Source organism: Haliotis cracherodii, unplaced genomic scaffold, assembly GCF_022045235.1.
Source record: "Haliotis cracherodii isolate W230 unplaced genomic scaffold, xgHalCrac1.p SCAF_10, whole genome shotgun sequence".
NCBI classification, from domain to species: Eukaryota; Metazoa; Mollusca; class Gastropoda; order Lepetellida; family Haliotidae; genus Haliotis; species Haliotis cracherodii.
The window spans coordinates 43,659,540-43,683,993 of record NW_027266265.1 but is presented as its reverse complement, the minus strand read 5'-3'; the positions used below and the strand labels follow the sequence as shown (position 1 = coordinate 43,683,993).

Genomic DNA, 24,454 nt, shown 5'->3' with positions numbered 1-24,454 from the left:
ATATCAAAACAAGGGAAATGGCCAAAAAGATTAACGTGGGCAAAACTTTTATGCTGCTGTAACCCCCTGAAATGACATTGCCTCACGAGTCTCAGTTTGCAATTTTATTACACCAATTCATAATTGACAATGCAGTATATATACAAAGCAGGTTGTGGGAATTTACGAATTTGAATTTGGCACGTCGAGGCGGGGCGGGGTCCGATGAGGTTTCCTGTTTTAGCTTGCGACGTCGACGTTTGGCTTGCCTTTGCATGTGTTTGTGGTGGGTGGCACCATTTGGTCAGGATACGCACACTTTTTACGAACACCTTGTATCATCAGTATTTGATAGTGATTCATAAACATATGCCTATGATGTGGTCGGATTCGTACGGTCCTCCTCATCATTGTAAAGTAAAAACTCATGTGTAAATCTTGTGTGACCGATACGACATTGACGCGAAACCAGTAGATAAGACTATTTTGTTGGTTAAAGTTATGAAGTGTTCATTAACATCCACTTAGGTGTAACACCTCCCTTGCATAAAATACAGAATGTACTTTATAATAAAGGGTTTGACATCTTTATATGGGATACATTGTGGGGAATCGAGCACTTCGTTAGCTGCAGTGTCGGTCATTGTCTTCGCCTCTCTGCTAATATGGAGTATTGACCAGTGACACGGTCACTGTGAAGAAACAAACTATCTAAAAGGAGTGGATGACTTGAAGAGATAGGTTTAATTGCCTGAAGACAAGTCAGTGAATCAGAAAAGATTATGAACCGTTTACAGTTAAATTGATGTTGAATGTGCTCGATTACTGGGACGGTGTCAAGATATATTTAGTTTCAGCAGTGACAATGTCTGGGAAGAGAGGATTAAATACGCTGGGAATCGTATCTATTTCTTACTTCATGTAGTCTTGATAGATGAACTGATCCTTTTCATACATGGAACCAGTTTAGATTTATTGTAAAACATTTCGTCATAAGTAGGTTTGAAAACAAAATTGTATGCATGGTTTAAGAGTGTGAGTGAGTTTGGTTTAACGACGCTTTTAACAGTATTCCAGTTATATCCCGGCGTGTCAGCTTAATGTGGGAGGAAAGCCCGAAGTGATGCAGGTTAAAGACGTTTACCACTTCGGTGAAACCCATGAGCACGTGTATGGTGCTGACAAACCTAGAAACATAATTGGGGCGAACCGGGATTCGAACTCACAATCATAGGTTTCTGGCGTGCCCAAGGGACGCAACTCTGCACAGCGAATCGCGGCGCCTTAGACGACTGGGCCACCCGTGCCCCCTGCATGATTTCAGAATGTAATTTAGTAAAGTGTTAAAATGATAATCGGATACGATGTTGCTGCAAGGGGGGGGGGGGGGGGGGCTTCGTTTTTCTTACAGTCAACTTTCCCTAGAGTCCCGCAATATTCCAGCAGTATATCATGATAGGTTAATTGACTATTGTTGACCCTTTGGTTCACATTCGTGCTCTTTTTACAACAAACAGGCTTCAGTAGTTCTCTCAAAGCGTTGCGTGGTAGACATTTGGAAGCCATTTCCAATATTAAGGCATCAGTGACAAAAATGTTGTATGATACAATTCCCTGTTTTGGCTTGTACCATATGTTGAGGTGAATTGTGGCCTTTGAATGTGTAACTGATTGATGCCACCGATGGGTCAGTATACGCTCACCTTTTTACTAACACTTGGCATCATAACCATCTGATAATGATTCATAAATGCATGCTTATGATATGGTCGTGATCTCGTAATGCATCTTATGATTATTGAATGGATATTGTCGTTTATAGTTATTTATCACTGGTATATTTACCAGTTCATCGTGTGATAGAAGCTTCCCGAACAGCAACAATAGTCAATTAACCTATCATGATATACTTGGTCCCATGATACATAACGTTACACGCTGGTACATTGATATTTAATAACCTTTGTCTCGACAATGGAAACAACGGTTTCAATTTTTGATGAAACAATGAACAGTAATAATCTGAAGTAACGATTCGTACATTTTATACATAATCAATACATAAGTAACCTCCTTCAAAACCCCCGAGGAGTAATGCTACACTTACAGTCTTTAGGAGTAAAGATCAAGTTACTGGTAATGTTAATGAGATTTCGCACATGTATTCTTAGCGAAGCCAATGTTACTAATACTGACGCCAAGTCTTCTAAAGTAAAATTAGATCTGGTTATTGACCATCTGTGATATTGTTTTCAAAATGAAGCTAATCATCAGTTATTATGCCATGAATATATTATCTCGAATGTCGCCCCTGACTTTGTCAAGGTTATTTTGTTTAAATTATGAGAAGATACTCAATTTTTGTGCAATGTGTATGTTCTCTGGATCGAGTTTCGGTTTTGGTTTTATCTAGGTGGCAATTAATCAGGGGATGCTGAAGGGCACAATCAAGTTGGAAGGGGCAATGACACAAGTTATGTCCGTCTGCCTACAGTATAACCGATCGCTCTATGTATTGATTCGATATATGTTATCTTGATATGTATTTAAACTTATCATGTATTGAAAATGTTTTAGTAACTTTGATATTCTCGCAGTATCGGGATTATCTTCAACTTGTAGATATTTCTCATGTATTTATGGTCATTATTGCCACCTCGATAATTGTACTTTTCTAGTTGTAAACCGTTAGCGATCTCGTTGGGTAGTTAATGTTCAATGCTTTATTTTGGTATCTGCATCTTCCGTATGATTTAGTAGGTGGTTTGCTATTCGAGTATTCCCTATGCCAGGAAACAAACTTTAGTTACCTCACCAGGCTTTTGCATTCCCACGCCTGACCAGAACAGGTTGTTCTCTACGACGTCCGCACGAACGTTTATTACCCTTGGCAAAATCATGTGTCTTTACTTATAGGTATCGCTTGACCGTTTACGGGACGTCTTGCTACTGGTTTCGTAAGAAAGTGGTCATGGGGAAGTTTTCTCTCTGACACAGACTTACTCTGATGGTATAAGCTAAAACTTATTGGCTAGGCTTTTATATTTCGTACCCCGTTTTCCTAGTAATCCGAGGATAACCAACTTTCCCGTTATTGTCTAGTTCAGGTCAGTACCAATATACTATTGGGAGTCAAGTTACTCTTTTGATCAAGTACCGTTTTGAATGATTGTGAATCAAGATACCCCTTAGCTCAAGTACCTTGTTTCTGAAGTTTAGACTTTCCTTGCCCAGTCAAATTGCCTGAGCCGTCCGTCTGTTAGACTAGTTTGGTATTCAGGCGTTTTTCGTCTATGTTATTGTCCAAGAGATTTATATTTTAGGGATAGCCCCTCTGTGTTCATTTCCCGCTATTCAACCTAGCCGAGTTTATTCACTCGTTAGAGTGTTGAGTTAATTAACTCTCAGGTTTTAACTGGCCGCAACCGACTTTATTGGCTGTTTATGCATCTTGTCGATATGTTGTCAAAGTGTTGATTTAGCTTCCCTCCATTTGATTACTGTTATACAGTTACTTAGCTTAGCATGGATCGATGCTCATGATATCAATCACTGTCTTGTCCAGACTCGATTATTAATAGAGTTATTTTAGTGTCTTAATCATCTTTCAAGTTCATCACTAATGATTGAAACAAGAAAATGATATCCTTTACTTAAAGGGCTTTCAATTACTGCATAACATTAATCATCTTTCAAGTTCATCACTAATGATTGAAACAAGAAAATGATATCCTTTACTTAAAGGGCTTTCAATTACTGCATAACATTGTATACGTCTTTGTACAGGAAATAACCAAAACTGTACCTACTTCTGCCGCACTACTAGTATGTTTCTCGAAATACATTTATATATTCTCTAAGCATGTGTTTAATGAACATGTTTTTATTAATCACAATCAATTAGGGATGATGCATTAACATGTGTCTGTTAATCACAATCAATCAGGGATGATGCATGAACACGTGTTTATTAATCACAATCAATCAGAGATTGTGCATACACATGTGTTTATTAATCACAATCAATCAGGGATGATGCAAAACATGTGTTTATTATTCACAATCAATCAGGGATCATGCATGAACATGTGTTTATTAATCAAAATCAATCAGGGATGCTCCATGAACAAGTGTTTATTAATCACAATCAATCAGGGATGATGCATTAACATGTGTATATTAATCACAATCGGGGGCACGGGTGGCCCAGTCGTCTAAGGCGCCGCGATTCGCTGTGCAGAGTTGCGTCCCTTGGGCACGCCAGAAACCTATGATTGTGGGCTCGAATCCCGGTTCGCCCCAATTATGTTTCTAGGTTTGTCAGCACCACACCCGTGCTCGTGGGTTTCAGCGAAGTGGTAAACGTCTTTAACCTGCATCACTTCGGGCTTTCCTCCCACATTAAGCTGACACGCCGTGATATAACTGGAATACTGTTAAAAGCGTCGTTAAACACAACTTACTCACTCACAATTAATCACAATCAATCAGGAATGATGCATGAGCATGTGTTTATTAATCACAATCAATCAGGGATGATGCATGAACATGTGTTTATTAATCACAATTAATCAGGGATGATGCATGAACATGTGTTTATTAATCACAATCAATCGGGGATGCTGCATTAATCACAATCAATCAGGGATGCTGCATGAACATGTGTTTATTAATCACAATCAATCAGGGATGATGCATTAACATGTGTCTATTAATCACAATCAATCAGGGATGATGCATTAACATGTGTCTATTAATCAAAATCAATCAGGGATGCTGCATGAACACGTGTTTATTACTCACAAACAATCAGAGATAATGCATAAAAAACGAGTTTATTAATCACAATCAATCAGGCATGATGCCTGGTGTGTGTGATAAGGTGTGCGTTTCCTACCTAACCGATGACAGCCGTCATCAACACATGCAAAGGTCAGTCAAAATACCCACGACAGGAACATATGGTACCATTCAAAACAGAACATTGCTTTGGACATAAATGTAGTCAGTTAACAGTATCTGTAAGTAAACAGTTTGAAAGTTTTACTATGCTAAGTCTCCATTAAATAAAAGCGACAAAACCTTATTCATATTCACCCATTTCATAATATCTGCCAAAAGCAGAGTCTATTGTACGACTCCGACTGTATCGAAAGCAAACCTTAATGGATCACTAACAAACAGTAATGATTTAATTGTTCACCTGAAAAAACCCAAGGTGATTTGCATCGGACATCATTCTTGTCAGTGATGCCTTAAATTTAAATGTCCTCCACATGTATACCATAAAACATTTTGAGAGCTCATTACTGAGGCTTTAAATGTGGCAACCTTGATCAAACAACTTCTGAGCCAGAGTCGTATGATGCTCCTTTAAAGTTTGGTAGAAAGAGCATTCTCAAACGTTGTGAAATGTTGACAACGAGGGCTAGGGCTGCAGGAATATTGACTTTGGGGAAGTTAAAGTAATCCCTCTTGTCATACAGTCTTGTTGGGAGTGTTTTGTTAAACCTATGAAGCAGATGAGCGGTCTTTATTTCTAGATCAGGTGGGTAAATCAATGTAAGGGAATTGGCTATATGATGGTTATCAAACGATATCAGATCATCGATATACCGGAAGCTTGTTTTGACTTTGCCAATCCGATTAGAAATTCCAAAACATTTGGATAAGAAGGAGAGCAATATTGGTGCCCATGGGGATGCCAACGTACATAGATGTCATCAATGAGGAATTCCAGCATCTCACATATTGTTTTTCACTAAACTTCAGATGGCATTTGTTTTCATTTTTTGACAAATTGACCTGAACCTCTGAAGATAAAAGTTTTGGTTGGTTGGTTTGTTGTTTAACGTCGCACTCAGCAATATTCCAGTTATATGACGGCGGTCTGTAAATAATCGAGTCTGGACCAGACAATCCAGTGATAGATATCATGAGCATCGATCCACGCTATTGGGAGCAATGACATGCATCAACCTAGTCAGCGAGCCTGGCCACTCGATCCCGTTAGTCGCCTTTTACGACAAGCATAGTCGCCTTTTACGGCAAGCATGGGTTATTGAATACCTAATCTACCCCGCAATCTTCACGGGGCAGAGAAATATGTAACTGTATCTATGGTCACCACGTTTTACGACAAAAGCCCCATGTATTATTGTACAAATTTAAGCAGATTACATTGAACGATTCCGACTATATCATATGGATAAGTCAGCCCTCTTGTTGTACAGTCTTGTGGATATTTCTTGTCACTCTGAATCTTTAAGCATCTGTTATATGAAGCAAAGGAGGCGGTCTCACTGTCCTCCTCTATTTCAAGCTCAGGTGGGTAAATAAGTGTAGAGAAATGACTATTTTAACATTGAACTAAATATTATCATAGATTACCTGAAGCTTGAATTATACTTCTTGATCAAATTTCCGTGTTTGGGTTTGGATTGATATCGATGAGGATCCAGCATTTCATTATTGTTTTCTTAGTATAGTTCAGATGACATTTGCTTTCATGCTTGACGAATTGGCTTGAACCTTTGCAGAGAGAGATAATGTTTTGTGACAAATGTCTCATGGATTTGAGTGGGAAGTTTTCCATCAAGTTTGTCATGTGGGAAAGTGGCGTTCAAAGTTGAACAGATCAAATGTTTGGGTTGACTTGAACTTGGTTCTTTCTGAGAATACAAAAGTCAAGCAAATACTTTGACTTTTAGAAAAAAACAACACATGGTATTAATTCCACTTGTTTCAAATATTTTCTGTGACCATAAAGAAAATACGTCCTTGACTTCCTTTAGAATAATGGTTAATCTTTGAGACATGGATTTTGTCGTACATTAGTTGGACCCAGCAATATCTATCTCTCTCTGTATGGATTTTCATGGAGCTTTGGAATCCAGTACAAAAGAGGAATGGAGATGTCTTCAGGTTTAAGAGTTGATGGGACCGATGCGTGTTTTTGATTCCTTCCTCATGGTCAGTTAACATACTGGCCTCATTATGTACTATTATTTGATATGGCTTTAATAATAAGTTTTTTGATCAAACTAATACTAACAAATAATGTAGTGATGCTTACATAACTTTATAATGGTCATGTATTCTGAGGCCTTGACAGTAGGCACGACTACAAACTTTGTATGTAGGACAGCCAGACTTTGGATGGCAGCTGCCTGGAACAGACCGGATTTATTTCAGTTGTATTCCCCCTTTTTCCTTCTGTGCAATGTACCAGAAAACATCAGGCGCTGACTTATTCCATTGTGAAAGAAATTTACACGTTCATCTTTATTGGCCGGCCCATTACTGGCATACGTTCTGACATCATCTGTTGTGATGAAAATTGATATCAGACTGTTCATAACCCTCGCCGTTGATGTACAAAATTACTCCTTAGATCTTAGCTTATACTGTTGTAGACACGAGGGACAATTCGTGAATTAAGTGAAATCTTAATGTTGTGTTTTCATGCTATCTTTCAACGTTTACGAACATTTTTGTATGTGAAATGTACATTTGATGCAAAAAATGGAAAATGGTCTGTGATTGTAGTTATTGGATTCTATGAAGTGTTCCGCCTCTGTCTGTGTAAACATTGCTTCAATGTCGGTCAAGTAATGATTCCGACTTTGGTAAAGTTGTATTACATCTTTATTGCCAAGCGGAGCTTTAAACAAGGAATTAATGTCCATGTAAGATATATATAATCACGAAAATTGCACTCTTGTAGCTGTTTGCAGTGTACCTTCCACACTTGTACAAAATCACTATCCATGTATCATTTGCTATTTACAGGCTTGGTGTTCGTACATAACAATTTTAGCCACAATGTTCTCTCAGTCATGATGTATACTTATTGCCGCTATTCAATACGTCAATTCTGGCCATTGCATTTGTATGAGATCCAATTGAATACTACATATTTAAATCGATGTTCAATTGTCTTCTTCAACTAAGGCAGGGCGGGACAACTTAGGAATGGCCAGGAGTCCGAACTTGACCACACAGAAGGAAGCGAGCTACAAAAACATGTTTTATATCATTGGAAAGATCTCGAGGAGACGAATCCCAATAATGTGTGTCCCAGTGTGTACACATGTTTACAAGCTCAAAAATTGGCTCAGAAAATGCATTACTGCAGAAATTTCTGGCAGAATTTTTTTTTTCTGCAGAAATTTCTGGCAGTATTTTTTTTTTCTACAGAAATTTCTGGCAGAATTTTTTTCTGCAGTAATATTTAGCAGGATTGTTTAAATTCAGGAGAAATAAGGTTCTATCATTGGATAGTTTAATCTGGAGATGCTTTAAATGACCTTTTTCTACAGAAATTTCCGGCAGAATTTTTTTTTCTTAGGGAAATATCTGGCAGAATTTTTTTCTGCAGTAATATCAAGCATCAATCTTTGGAGAGTTTAAATTGAATTCAGCAATTGAATATATTTATCTTGGTATTATATTTACCAAATTTATCAGGAAAAGTTGACGTCACTCGAATTAAACAATGGAACAATAATATTATGTTGGCCTCATACCTTTGTATACTAGACAGATGCAAATCCTTGAACCTTGAGCTTACCGTATAATTATCTAAATTATTATGAGAATTTCAGTGACCATCTTCAATGGCCTTTTTACGACTTTGAAGTGTACAACATTAAAGGTGAATGTGATTCTCAAAAAATAAATTTCATAATTATTCCATGGGGCCAACCAAATATATAATCCCCTTTTGAAATTCAAAGAAACAACCTACATGTGATATACTGTACTTTGAAAGTAGGGTTAACTTCAGACATGGAAAAAAAAAAACACAACCAAGATTTTACGATATAACTGCATATATTGTTTCATAAATTTCATTGTGCACATCTCATCTAATATATATATATGCAATCCTCGGCAATATCTTAGCCACATAGCTTAGACAAAAAATATGTACATTTCAGCAATACTTGCTGCTCCTTCATTATTGTTCTGATACTGATGCTCGTCTTCGGTGCTTTGTCAGAGTGATCTGAAAGTAATAAAATAAATGTAAAGAATATGAGAACATAATTAAAATCACAGTGCATCTATACAATAAAAGCAAAAATAGTAACCTCATGAAGTTGGGTTGTTTCTCTGCCCACATTACACATATTCTAAGTAACGCTGACTAACCCTAATATTACACATCACAATACATATTTCAAAAGAAATGCAATATTTATTGAAATTACCTTTGATTGTTTTTGCAGTTTTTCATTGTTCTTCTCTATTGCCTCTTGAACTTTAGTTGGGAGGGTTGTCGCTTCCTTTGGGGCAGGCATGAAGGGCTTGAAGTCTGATAGCTTGGTGGTGGGTGTCCGGATGTCCCCAATCTTGAAGGAGGGCATCGCGGGTTGTTGCAGGCTTCTGTCTAAGTTCCCTTGCAAATACACTAAACAGTTGATCCAAATCTTCATGCATGTGCCCCACCATGAGAAAGAAAGTTTCACCTGAAAATAGTATTTACATCAGTATTAGCACTATGAAAACAAATCAAATTGTACAAAACTTGTTTATTTACAGAATACTGATTTGATTATTGAGAATATTGAGAGAAAAATCAATCTTATGCATTTTTCAAGTTTCAACATAGTGTGCAGATTCTTTTATACTGGGGATGAGCAATTGGACATGAAATGCTTTTGTTTCAAAACAATTCTAATGTGGTTTAAAATAATTTACATAAATTATAAAAATATTAACCACTGCTGTGATTTCAGCATTTACTTTGAATTGTATAGTATAGCCTCAAAGAATAAATACACAATACATGATATTGTATGTGGAATCATATACCAATAATTTCATTGATAACTATCTTCATGATAGCACTAAAAGTGATACCTTGGATTGCAGCGTCCACTTTTGACTGGCCGACAAAATCTTGCAGCTTTACTGGTCCTGGAAATGTCAAATAAATATTTGAACAATACATAAATTGCAACTTTAATGTAATTGGATAGTCATACAAATATAACAATTGCCAATTTCCATTCTCAGAAATCCACAATGCCTCCAAAATTAGACAAGCCTACCAGACAAACATTGAATTTATTCAACAGGCCCGTACCAAGCATTTAGCTAAGACAAAGATAAATTTCTATCCTTCTAAACGTGTGTTACAAATATAATGTACAAACAAATGTCTTGACATACATGGCACGATCCCGTTACAAAACAAATCCCATTACATCCTTTACTAATAATACTGGACAAACTACAATAACATAACCCATATATGTGCACTGTGGATACTAAGCTCCATTGGTTTCTAAATAAGAATCTACATAACTCCCTACCAATAGGATATGTAGACAGTAATATATGTTTTGGTTTAGTTTTTTGTTTACAAAAATACTGTTGCTAGGATGCAGCAGTGAACTTATTGTTGTGTTTGTTTGCTTGTTTCTATAACAATATTCCAGCTATATGACAGCAGTCTGTAAATATTTGAGTTTGGACCAGTCCATCCAGGGACTGATATCTTGAGCATCAGGTTACGCAATTGGGAAGCAATTATGGCAAGCATGGGTTGCTGAAGACCTTTTGTGATGCATGCCATATATATAGCTATATATAGCTAATATTAGCAAATTCCATTCAGCCACAGCGGGCCACAATGAGCCACAGCGGGCAGCTAATTTTGGCTTATTTTGGCTTATTTTGGCTTATGGCACATGTAACTAGTACTTTGGGGGAACTTTTGTACTGAAAGTGTTGTTTCATTGGTTGCCATCAGTTACAGAGACACATGGACAAATTGACTTACTATGAAACTGGATGTAACATTTAATTAAATAACTTTGTGCAACATACTTCCTTATAACAATTATGGTTTCTTTTATTCACTGTGGCACATGAACACTCGCTCACCTGGAATGAGTGAGTGAGTTAGGTTAGATGCCGCTTTGAACAGTATTTCAGGTATATCACGGCGTGTCAACTTGATGTGGGAGGAAAGCCCAGTGTGATGTAGGTCTAAGACATTTACCACTGGTCAAACCCATGAGCATGTGTATGATGCTGAACCATGAACCGAACACCGAGGAGTAAGAAGTGAAAAACACCCTTAATATTGGAAGAATTATTATGTCATTATAATGTGAAAAGGAACAAGTCATTATTTTTAGCAATAGCAGAGTTATGGGTGAATTTCTAATTCAAGAAATTGGGGTTGTCAATCAGGTAAAGTTTCATTGTCCAGTGGTCTCTGAGAAGATTACTTGTATTGTGCAAAGAATTGCATTTTGAGAGAGTGCAAATTAAGGGCATGTAATGGTCAAAATATAAAACATTACGAAAACAGAATCTGTGATGATCCCCATTACAATCTCTACATACTGGATTTCATTAGAGCACTAAAATTACAGCACATGTATCACCTTTCAAACAGAAATGACTTAAGAAGTAATGGCCGTAAATAGCTTTATCAATATTGTTGTTATGGCATCAACACACTTGAAGTTTTGGAGAATATTTGTTCTAAATCTAAGACGGCTAAGTGGCAGTCAATTCCAATTCCATTTTTGATGAGTTGATTTCCCACAAATACTTGATGGAAATAACTTGATTCTGATTGGACAATCAGGTTATGAAATCACAATAATCCCCCTCTTATTAAAAAGGCTGTTTTGAAACGGAAACTAATATTTTATAAAGTAGTACTTTTTTACAGTCATTGTCTATAAGCATTTTAAAATATTTATATTTATAGGATACAACATGCAAAGTTTCACTACAATATTGAAAGGATGTGTGGCAATACATTTTGTGCAGAAAACCATAAAAATCTACAGAGAGAATGAATTTCAAGTTTTGAGGACAACAGAGGGCTTGACATTGGCACTTTTCATTTTAGAAATGTTACGTCATATCTTTTGTGTCACAGTGAGTGATATGTCATCCTAGTGGCTAGCTTAATTTTCTTTTGGGGTGCCCACTTCATGGTAGTTACATGCTTTCAATGCCTGACCTATGTGTAAACAAACTGTTTAAGCATATACAGCACCACTGTCGGTGATTTTGTTTGTTTGTTCACTTTCTTGTTTAACACTGCACTCCAACAATATTTCAGCTATATGACGGTGGTCTGTACAGAAGTCTGGACCAGACAATAAAGTGATTGACATCATGAACATCAATCTATGAATTGGGATATGTTGACAAGCGTCAACCGTGTCAATTAGCCTTACCACCCAATCCCGTTAGTCGCCTCTTACGACAAGCATAAACACAACATGTTTTTAATGTGGAGCACGGTTACCTGTAGATTTATCCATGCTTAATTTAAGATTTGAAACCTCATTCTCTGTTTTCGTTTCCAAGTTCAATTTAGTGCAGTTTACAGGTTACCAAGAGAAACATTGAAAACACAGTATTTTATCTCCTGATATACTGAATAAAATTGGTAGCATATATATAGGTATTAATAGAGTTAGATAAAGTGACAGTAACATGGGAATGATATTAATTTCAAGTCTAAAGACACTAGTTAGTCTGAAAATGTCATGTAATACTGAAAATGTCATGTTTTAATGAAAACTTAATTTTTAAAGATTTTGATGATGCCATACAAAAAACATTCATAAACAAACATCTCACAAAACTGTGATGCAATAAGATCAGTGTCATGTATTTTCAAAATGGTATTCTATCATTAAGTATTGTGACAATGTCGTGCGCACTTAACATAAACTGTATGTTTTGGGCCATATTGTCAGTGCCCCAGCTGTAGTGTTCGGAACTGGTTGAAATTCACAACAAGAATGATGAATAAATCATACAACATTTGTCAAGATTAATCAAATTCTCTCAGATACATGTAGCCTATAGATCCTATAATTGCATCAGTGTTACAGTCGCACTCGCATGTTGCTGTATATAAAAAAATTAAACCTTTGAGATATTAAAACAGTATTATCTCACGTAATTATTCCAAGCTGATGTAATTATTCCAACTTTTTTATTTCCAAGTGTATATTTTTAAATGATATTGAAGTTTAAACAATTGACATAAGAATCGCAAGTGTGTGGTTTTTTGTTGTTGCTTGAATGGGCAGTTAAAATAATAATGTGTGTGTGTGAGTGAGTATGGTTTAACGCCGCTTTTAGCAATATTCCAGCAATATCACAGCGGGGGACACCAGAAATGGGCTTCACACATTGTACCCATGTCGGGAATCGAACCCGGGTCTTCGGCGTGACGAGTGAACGCTTTAACCACTAGGCTACCCGACCGCCCCTAAAATAATAATGTAAAAAGTATCCAGTTGGTTATTAAATTACATTCATTTTCCCTAAACCTATATCAGCAGTTATTGCTTTTGTATGACATAAGTAGAAATAAGTTATAATGTGTATTTTTATATAAAACATGAATTACCAATAAAAACATCATATTTGGAAGGCAATCTGCCATTAATATAATGTAAGTATCTTTTAGGGATCAGCAAACAGGGCAGACAAACATTAAGGATGTGCAGGGGCAACTTAAGATTAAAGATTTCTTGAAATGTTAATGGTTATCCAAAAACTTAATAAAGCATCAATTAAACATCTCTTTTATAGCACTGCTTGTGAAAAAGAATTATTGTTGATTTGTCTCACGATTTCACTACTGAAATTTTTTTTCGTGAATATCAACTTTGTCTTTCATGCATTGTACACATGCTTCCATAAAAAAAACATTTTGTATAATAGAATGTTATGTTAATCATTATCAGATTTAACTCAAGAGTTACAAATATCTATTTAGATATTTATCTAGTTTACATAACCCTTACAATGACTACTGAATTTCTTCCATTTAAAATTCTTGTTATCATAAAACTTTAAAATAGGCACGTCAAGATAAGTCGTATTCTACATCTGAAATCAATGTTAGTGACGAGACTTTAATAGACTTTTTAATGCATTTTACACTGATGGACAGTCATGAACATGATTTTTTGTCCGCTTTCCTAAACTTACATTTAACCTAGCTGACAAACCCCTTGTGAAATAATAATATGAATACACTGAATGGTATGAATGACCTGACAAACATCAGACTATGTCTATTCATTGTCTTTTTCTTATGCATACTACTTTAGTATGCCAAACTCTTAAAACATGTAAACACAATATATCATATTAAAGTTAACAAGTTATGTAAAGTATGTTTTGAACTTGTGGCTAGTTCACTTACTTAATAATATTTGTATCAAAATGGATATTAAATTGAACTAAAACAGTAAAGACAAATAAACAGGCAGAGATAAAACACAACAGCAAAATGTGAGCCTTCATAAAAACAAACAGATGTGTGGATTTGAATCTCTCATAGTGCATGATCCCATCTCTATTACAACCACAATTTATGCCACGCAATTCTGTTATCGATGTGCTTTGTAATGACGATTTCGCGATTTTAAGAACGAATGATTCTGTCAAAGTACCTTAATCCTTATCCACATTCTGACTGGTGATCAATGATTCTTGTCAATGTTTTTGATAACCTTGTTACCTCAGGGAGCAAAAACATGTTATTATTTTCACAAGATTATTCCTGTTTCACAAAATTTTGGTTGAAAAACTATGTACCAAGGATGATGATTTGTGAGATTTGAGAATAGATGCCTTGAACATGAATAAATCCTAAGTTATGTTTTAAGACACTTTGTCCCCGAAAGAGTTACCAGGTACATATGATCTGACACTCCCAACCTTTCGTAAGCACAACATTCAACTTTTGGCTTTTGCATAGAGAATGGAGTCTATTCATATACGTATGTGAAGGTTTTGCCTTATTGTATCAACAAGTTATTTCAATGAAAATTAATAATGTTTAAATTGTTTGTAAATTGATGAGAAATAAGTTAGGTTTATTATGCAGATAGCAAATGTGTGCTTGGTAGTAATAATGAAACAATAGTTAAAAAAAATACATTCATTGATACTGTGTATGTGCAATAGCACTAATTACTTTCAGCATGTGATACTGTGTTATCATACACGACCATATCAGACAACCCATTCACCTGTAATCAGACAACCCATTCACCTGTAATCAGACGTGACACACGTTCTTATTACATAGGAATTAGCAATCAATGCTGTCAACCTATTTGTATGTTATGATTACTGCTCCTATGACAATATGACATATCGTTTTATAATAAAAATGTATGATGCATGTTTCGGTAACCTAAAATATACAGTTGTGACTCATCACTAACATAGCCCCACACGCACCAGAAAACATTGGATCAACGATAAAGTTGTGAGTCTTGAATGAGTGAGTTTGGTTTAACACCGCTTTTAACAGTATTCCAGTTATATCCTGGCGTGTCAGCTTAATGTGGGAGGAAAGCCACGAGCACAGATATGGTGCTGACAACCTAGAAACATTGGACGAACCCGGGATTCAAACCATAGGTTTCTGGCGTGCCCAAGGGACACAACTTTGCACGGTGAATTGCAATGCCTTAGACTACGGGTAGTGTCTGTATATAATTAGTATCAGGTCTTATCCATAATACTCCTTGTCAAACCCTTACGTTTATTGAATTTTGTTTTCATGCTAAATTCGGTTCCATTTTGAAGGTCACTTTTACATGTATCCAGTTGGAAACAGCAATTATTAATAAAGATCTTGCATTATTCCAGGGCTTTTAGAAATTCGATATCGACATGTCCTATAAAAAACAAAGAAAGGATTCTATCACTAGGATCACTCGACAGTGTGTCTCGTAAACTTGCCTAGCCCCACGCCTACTGTGTAAGCACCACAGAGTAGCCCGAGCCACCCACCAACTCACACCCTAATTAAGTCATGGCCTTGCCGGCAACGAGGGCAACACTTACCTGGTATACTACGTACGTAACACCAATATAATGTCACGTGAAGCCATATATAGGCTACACAATCCGCGTACTTTCACAGAGCCCTGGCTCTTCGGCTCTTCCTTTCCTAGCTCATGTTGAAATTTTGATAAAAAAATCATGCATCGTGCTTAGATTCCGAAACGAAATTTAAATTGTCAACACCACCGGTGATGGTAAAAACACCCAGCGAAACGCAAGACCGATGGAGTACCTCACCCCTACATTCGCCTGACATGTTTATTTTCGCGTTCGTAGCTCAACTCTATCTTATATTGCTGATTTACCAATTTCAGTGCTTTTCTTTTTGGGCAGATTTCTTGAAGAAAGGTGTCTGTCTTGACTGTTGATGAGGTTTGTAATATCTGTAATGGGTAGCAACATGTTCGATGAATATGTTCATAAAGAAACCATGATACAAACAGAAGGCCAACGTTATTCAAGATATATACAGTGTTTGGTGTACAAAAATAGAATAAAATGCTTCTTACCCATGATAACGTTGTTGAAGCAGAGCTGGTGAACCCTGCTTAGGCATCCAGAGCTTCTCACTGCGACCAGAACTTGGGTTTTCGATGTGATTTACCTACTTGTTGAATAGTTATCGTTTGACCGCCTGACTGAACGTTCTCGAAGATTTAACGATACGTAATTAGGGTTAAACTCACTTACTTTGGAGATTTAACGTGCGCTTTTCGACTGATGCGTATTTCGCACACGGTAGGGTTAAATCTTTATACACCATTTTTATGGTCGGGCGTCCACGGCTGATTGGTTTTGCAAATCAAACACAAGGGTGTATATCACGCCCCCTTGAGTGTTCACTGGGTGGTCACGTAGTCTGTTGTAAGGTTTGGCACCAGCATCTCAGGTTACAATTTGATATCAGTTCAAGTAATCCACTGATAATGTACATAGGTAGTTATCCTAATTACATTTAGTTTTGTCCGACAAGGAGCGAGTTTACTCTTTTTTTAGACATAGACTTTGTAACAGGCTCTTCCCCTGGAAAAACACATATTGTAAATAAATATTTTGCCGTTTCCATCAACCTTAACACGTGATGTTCTATAACTGTTGTCTTGTACACTATCCATAGTGTAAGTCAGCTCGAGGAATTTTCATATAGTATTATCATTAATCAACATATCCTATGCAACAGTTATGTTGCTATCCGGACAAAACTATTTCAACATTCTATATTGTATCGCAAATGTAAACGAATAGTTTTTATTATAAATACAAACCTACATGTTAAGCGGTAATACCAATCACGCATTAAATAACATATATGAACAACTGTCGGATTATAAAGTCTCACGTCGGTTCCTCCGTGCAACTTCATGCCTGACTTACATTCATATTGTTCTTTCAACACACTTACGCTTCTCCAAATTTAGAAAGAAGCTGTGTACACAGTGTTCTTGCGAGTTACATTTACGCGTCCGGTTTGGCGGCAACTTCAAAGAGTGGACAAATGGTTGCTCCTTCAGGTAGCTATAATTACCCTCTCTATAATGCAATATCGTATTATCCATTTGTAATGAATGATAGTAACACTTGATTGGATTGGATTCAGTTAAATCTACATTTCTCAGGGTCTCTAACATCGAGATTTGAAATATCTTTCATGTAAATACCTTCTTTGTCTTGTGACTTGTATATATTCGTGTATATTCAGAATAGTACCTTCGCATTCCTGAAAAGTCTTTGCACAATGGCACAAGCAACGTGGTCTCTTTCTGTGAAAAATAGCACTCTTTATTTCAGCCACAGCAAAGATCCCGAACCACGCGCAGTCAGCAATGTTACGTCTGGTTACCGTCTTGCAGTTACGATACAGGTAAGTCGTCAAAATATGTATTGTTTTATTTCTGGATACGCCGACCCTAGAACGTGGAAATATACAATTTAAATGTGTGGCTTTGCTGACATGCGAAACGCGTTTTGTAAGAGTCTAAGTGTAGCGTATTTATTTCTACCAATTTTGATAAAAGATACGCAAACAAACTAATCTGAAAAGGAGATAGATCCATCTCCTGTGGTTTTATTATGTCTTGTATACTGTCTACGTGTTGTTGCTGTATGGCGACACTTGTTGTGTTTGTGTAGCTGTATGAATGGAATACCCACGCGATTTGGAATACCCACGCGATGCATATTGTACGTGCTGTGCCGCCAGACTTCCTGCCAACAAGGCAATTAAATTTTCTCGGGTATTGTCACTTCATACGGTGATACATTGTCTCGCGCGCGTGGTCGAAGGGTATTGTTTATCAGCGCCACCTTTATCATGCCATGTGATCGTTTTGTTAATTACACTGTATGTTACGGTTTCGCCGATCCTCAACTTTCAAAGCCTCCAATAAAATTTATGTGATCATTATCTTATCCTTATTCCGACTTGCCCTCCCCCCCCCCCCCATGCACACACACACACACACTCCAAAAGCAAATTCACTGAGGCTTGACCAATACCAATTAACAGTTGTCAGTTAAACAGTTCGCATCTAGTATGTTATTGTATATATTGAAAACCGTGAGCGTGCTACTATGGGGAGGGGGGAGGGTTTAGGGAGGGTGTTGGTTCTTCACCTGGTCACTCATCAATCAGACTGTATACGGTATACTTCAATAATGATAAAATATCATTAGTCCCTGGGGTGGCCGAGTTACTTTTCTTTTCGTTTGTCGATTCATATTTTGGAAAATCAAAGGGGAACCACTCCAGCTTATGCAGCACACACATTTGGGAAGGTGGCTTCAATCATTAATAATAATATTTCTATCATGGCTTCACACTCGTTCCGAACTTTTTTAAGATCGGACACCAGGTTATGCTGTCGGAAATTCAAGACATTTCTTTATTTTCTTGAGTAGAGACAGGCCTATCGGAAATTCGAAATTGAACAGCAACGCCAAATATACATTCCGGCGCAGTGATCAGCTGGTGTCAGTGGTGAGGAGCATCCTAGTCCTGTACCAGGCTGGCCGCATGGCGCTCTGGGTGGTTTGTGCATTATGTATATCATGACAAGTTCAGTCCCTCGTGTTATTTAATGCCACACTTGGCAATATTCAAGCCATTTGAAGACAGCCTGTCCGGTGATTGTTGTTATGAGCAACAATCCATGCCACCATGCCATGACACTGTCAACATGGGTTGCTGTGGACCAATTCTAACCTGAAATTCCCCAGTTCAGTAGCATAAGAGCCCTATCTTCTCCTACAAAATAAGAGATATATGATAAGGACCTCTGTATTTGTTGCATTGTCTTGTTTACAGGTTTATGCATTCAATGATGATGACCAGGACCTACAAGTGACCCTAGTTCAGGTGAGTTACAACAATTCATACTCAATGAAAATGAACCATGTCACCTCATATGAGCTAATACTTTTACTTTATGTTTGGGGCTTATCAGGGAGAATTACTTAATTATTTCATCTTGGTCATGAGGCCATTATCGGTGACATGATGACAACAGCAACCTACATGACATGTACAGGCTCCTAATATTGGATGAGCAATGAAGCCCAGTTGCTGATTCTTTGAGTGGATAGTCTGAACTAGGCATTTTATTTATCCTCAGAAAAAATGTCATTTATATATAATGTACATTTTTCAACCGAATTAGTTTGACGTTGACATTATGTTGCAGGGGTTACTCCATGAGGAATCAGCACAGGAATGTCATGAGGTTAGTAAAGCAGAAACAGAAACCCAGATAGCCCACCTGTACCTGTAAAGTTTGCATACTGTTGTTACCGGGGACACATGTGGCCTATTCATCTATGGCGCCGCAATTCGCTGTACAGAGTTGCATCCCCTGGGCACACCAGAAACCTATGATTGTGGGTTCGACTCCTGTTTTGCCCCGGTTCTAGGTTTGTCAGCACCATACCAGTGCTCGTGGGTTTCAACGAAGTGGTAAACGTCTGAGACCTGCATCACTTCGGGGTTTCCTCACACATTAAACTGACACGCCGCGATATACATGTAACTGTAATACTGTTAAAAGCGGTGTTAAACTCACTAACTTCTTTATGACCGTATACTTAATCTTGCCCTAGACTTAAAATGCCAGAAGTTTATAAAGCTATTTTGACCCAATATTCAGCAGTTTTCTTTTTGCATGTATCTGCATATACTTAATGTGAAGTGAAGTGTGTTAATTGTTTGAGAAGTTCAACTGACTAGTGAGTAACATATTTTGGAACCATACACCCATATGATATGTTTCTTTTATTAGAATCTACCCATCATGGAATGCCAGGATCTTCCAGTAAGTACTTTGTCAGATTTGATACTACTTTAACCTCATTTTACAGTGCATATTAAACATTGTGTGTACACATGGTTTGTTATTCTTAATTATACTAAAATATTACTACATGTATGTAACTGAAAGTTATTATGATCCACATGATCAAATAAGCTATTTTGAATACCTATGATAAGAGAAGTATGCAATTTATGTAACTTTATGTACCTACTAGGGTATTTTTTCGAAAAACTACTATTTTCAGGTGATACATTACAAAGGAAGAGCACCACAAAAGAGTTGAAAGGTAATTAAACTTTAATCATTTCATGAACAACATACCGGTATATTAAATAAATTACTATATTAGCTTGAAAAGTAATGTTATTGCTGTGATGGTAAGGCTCAGTGACTGCATGTCTTGAATATGAATACAATGTTGTTTTTGGTAATAGTTAATTTTTTAACACAAATAAATGCTCTCACTGCAATGTTCCTCAATCTATCTGTCAGTTATAAAACTTCCGTTTGTCATCTTCTCTGAACTAAGTGCCAGGTCATAGAAAAGGAATATCAATGTCAAATACATGTCAGGCAGACTGATCAAGCACCTGATTGTTTGTTTTGGTGTAGACTACATTTTAAGTACCAATTCTATAAAAAGGACCCATTTTAGGATCTTTTTATGACCTTTTATGCTTCTAATTAATCTGACCTATTATTTTCAGGCATCTAAGATTGTGCAAACTGAGAAAATGGTAAGTTAATATATATGTAACTGATTTATAGTTAATTGACTAAACCCTAATATGTTAAAAATGGTAGATAGTTCCTGATATATGTAAACCAACTGTTTGATTCTCTTTCAGGTTGAGACATACTTGCAAAGAAGGCGGCACAATAAAAAGGTGAGCAGATTGTAGAAATAATGGGCAGTAACTGACATGTTCATATGCTAGTGTATATATGTATGTGGATTTTCATGGGCCATGGACACTGTTGCTGTGCATGCCTATAACTGAAATTGATGACTCACCCTGATTATGATCCTTGGCAACATTACTATCCACATGGGTTTCATTCAGATTAGAGCTAATGATTCACTGTCTTATCCAAATGATAATCACCACATTTCCTATAGCAAGATCAGTATTGTGAAAAACTGGAAATTAACACAGGCAATGGTACAGGCACTGTGTTAATACAATGTGGATTGTATTTGTGTATCTTTCTTCCCTTATTTGGCTTATTTGTCATACAGCATCTGGTATAAGATATGAATTATCAGTATCCAGTTCAAACAATCTGATATGCCCTTGCTTTAAATTGTTAAAATATAAATTGAAAACTTCAAAATAGAATATACAGAAATGACTGAATCCTCTTTGTCCACTTAGTACCATGCTTTAATATAAACACATATAACACTGATTTTGTCCATAGATGTCCCCCTGCAAATTCAATGTTGGCATGATTGTGGAGGCATTGAGGAGGATGGCTTTTGGTATGTAATTACTGTTTGCATTGTTGAAGGAAATTTCATATATTGAATTGTTTTCATCACGTTTCACACAAGTATTTTATTATGATTATGTTCAGATTGCAACGATTTGCTAAGATACTGATGGATCATGATCTTCCTTATGTATCAATATTTATTATTTCATATCAATTAATTGCTTTAACTCTCCTGACTGAAAATCAATTGTCTGTCCCCCTTTTTCATACTAGGCATTTCATCTGAACTTTTTAGCTCTTTGAAACAGAAACTTTGCTTGAAGGATCACACTTTTTGTGACTCTTGAAATTGCTCACATAAATGCATTGCGGCAGTAGTGAAAATGACATTTGTGTTCATTACGGAACCATTTCTGGAGTTTATGCTGAATAACATATGTCCTTTCTGTCTGATGATTCCCATCTGTTACCCAGCTACAACCTATGCCAAGTAACTCCAGTTTTCATCTCTTTCGAAACCTCTGGGTTTTAAGCTGACATTTTATGTGATGACATGCAGATTAACACATGTTAGTAGCATCTGAGTAGTATGATTCTTATAATTTGATGTTCTTTTGAAGTCCAGTTCATGCTTATAGTTACTGAAAAGAACTTGTTATTGTATTATCGAAATTAGGGAGACATGTGATAGCAGTTAAATGTTTTCTGACAGGAAGTGCATAGTGGTTTGAGTTGGTTGGTTTGACTTATTGTTTTTAAAAGAACTTCTATACACTTTGTATTCCAGTAGTGTTGTGTTTTCCATCTGCTAATAATAGATTCTGGGAAAATGTCAGTGGGGCAAAAGTTATTTACAGAACAGTGAAAATGGAAATTCATGTTATCCTTCATTTTCTGCCTCAATCATGATTTATTTTTTATCTTTATAAAACAAATACAGGTATAAAGCCAAAATATTATCGGTCCAAAAGGAGAAAGTGAACCTACATTGGACTGGCTACAACTTAGACGAGTGGCTATCAACAAACAAGATTAGGTTAGAGGTAAGCAGAATACAAAGATAGAGCATAAACATAATCAGTTATAAAAGTTTTCACACAGATTACAACATGATTAATGATTTTCATACCATCAATAATTTCTTACATTGTCAATCCCTGGCCTCGTCATACCAAAAGACGTTAAAAGATGGTACTTGTTGTTACCCTGTCTCGCGCTCTGCATTAGGGAGCTAAAACAGGGACTAGTCAGCTTGGAGTCATGTACTGTGTACTGAGTAGGGTATTCATGTTAAACTGCGGAATGGTATTTTAGTTGGCTAGAATCAGTCCCGACTAGTACAAGCAGCCACACACACACACACACACACACACACACACACGTGTGCATGCACGCCGCCATATATGTGCACTAATCTTGGACACGACGTTAAACCCAATTTCAACTCACCTCACCTCTCTTACATTGTTCATGTGGCTAAGGCATGTGGAATGTGTTTATTACTGAAATGAAAAGCATTTTAATGTTTTTTCATATCTTTTCAGAATATGTGCACATAGGTTTCAATGACCAGACGAAAAAAAGAATTCATTTCAAGTATGTTGAGAAGAAAACGTAAGTAAAGTAGACTATTTACATTCATTATACGTCTTATGCCGTAGGCTCTATTGTAAACTCTAGGCTGCATATAGGCTGCAATTTATCTGATGCTATATTAGACAATATGGATCCACTCATCTATACAGCTATTTTCTTCTGTGATAGGACCCATCGCTGGAAACATCGCCTCACCCATGAGACATAGTGCAAAGTCACCCAAGGACATGTCTTGTAATATAGCATGTGAATAAATATGTTTTTGAAAGATCTCACGAAATTAGTTTTATTTTTTGTGCTTGTAATCATGTGAACTAAAACTTTTTTTGGGGAAAAAGGTCATTTAAAGCAACTCCAGATTAAACTATCCAATGATTGAACCTTATTTCTCCTGAATTTAAACAATCCTGCTAAATATTACTGCAGAAAAAAATTCTGCCAGAAATTTCTGTAGAAAAAAAAAAAATTCTGCCAGAAATTTCTGTAGAAAAAAAAAATACTGCCAGAAATTTCTGCAGAAAAAAAAAATTCTGCCAGAAATTTCTGCAGTAATGCATTTTCTGAGCCAATTTTTGAGCTTGTAAACATGTGTACACACTGGGACACACATTATTGGGATTCGTCTCCTCGAGATCTTTCCAATGATATAAAACATGTTTTTGTAGCTCGCTTCCTTCTGTGTGGTCAAGTTCGGACTCCTGGCCATTCCTAAGTTGTCCCGCCCTGCCTTAACTGCTTCGTCTTATCGATGCACGCGTCTAGTAACTTAAGAGTGTCACCACCACTGATTTATCTACGACATCTCACGACCACAGATTTATCTACGACATCTCACGACCACAGATTTATCTACGACATCTCACGACCACAGATTTATCTACGACATCTCACGACCACAGATTTATCTACGACATAACACGACTGACATGATCAATAGTTCTCTCTTCAACATTTTGGTTGAAAGAAGCACAGACCATTTTACATTTCCAAGCGAAGATGATTAAGAAAAAGAAAAAAACAAACATTGTGAAACTAGAACACTGCCATGTTTTTGGTTAAAAGGGAAATATATTTTTTAAAGAATGTATGGGATTATACCGGATGCTCTGACGTTAGCTCATAACAACACATAAATACATTTACATTAAAATGAACCTACGCATAGCCGACTACAATTTAATGTACACAGATGTACATAGAAAGGAAACATTAAATGTTCAAAGAGTGAGTGAGTGAGTATGGTTTTACCGCTTTTAGGGGGGGGGGGGGGG

At 36.7% G+C, this 24,454-nt stretch overlaps 1 protein-coding gene and 1 pseudogene across 2 annotated transcripts; one reads left to right on the top strand and one right to left on the bottom strand.

Annotated features, from left to right (window-relative positions):
- Positions 1 to 8,959: 8,959 nt before the first annotated feature.
- On the bottom strand, positions 8,960 to 16,484 carry LOC139451050 (uncharacterized). 2 transcript variants are annotated; one of them, XM_071232855.1, is made up of 5 exons: positions 16,356 to 16,484; positions 16,152 to 16,229; positions 9,847 to 9,903; positions 9,195 to 9,452; positions 8,960 to 8,989 (listed from the first exon to the last, which is right to left on the bottom strand). In XM_071232855.1, the coding sequence occupies exons 1-4, from the start codon at positions 16,357 to 16,359 to the stop codon at positions 9,247 to 9,249; spliced, it is 345 nt and encodes a 114-aa protein (XP_071088956.1). In that variant the 5' UTR covers positions 16,360 to 16,484; the 3' UTR covers positions 8,960 to 8,989; positions 9,195 to 9,246. The 2 variants fall into 2 exon arrangements, 1 of the variants encoding a protein (XP_071088956.1); XR_011652247.1 differs by lacking the exons at positions 8,960 to 8,989; positions 16,152 to 16,229; positions 16,356 to 16,484 and adding an exon at positions 15,847 to 15,974 and having other exon boundaries at positions 9,423 to 9,452.
- Positions 16,485 to 19,108: 2,624 nt separating this feature from the next.
- Positions 19,109 to 23,400, top strand: LOC139451039 (uncharacterized; annotated as a pseudogene).
- The last annotated feature ends 1,054 nt before the right edge of the window (positions 23,401 to 24,454 follow it).

Bases quoted from the DNA above. Each gene is read 5' to 3' on its own strand.
- LOC139451050 (XM_071232855.1), bottom strand. The intron at 9,904-16,151 runs GTAAATCAGCAA...TGACATTTCCAG, and splicing joins AAAGAAAAGCACTGAAATTG to GACCAGTAAAGCTGCAAGAT. The intron at 9,453-9,846 runs GTATCACTTTTA...TACTATTTTCAG, and splicing joins AGTGGACGCTGCAATCCAAG to GTGAAACTTTCTTTCTCATG.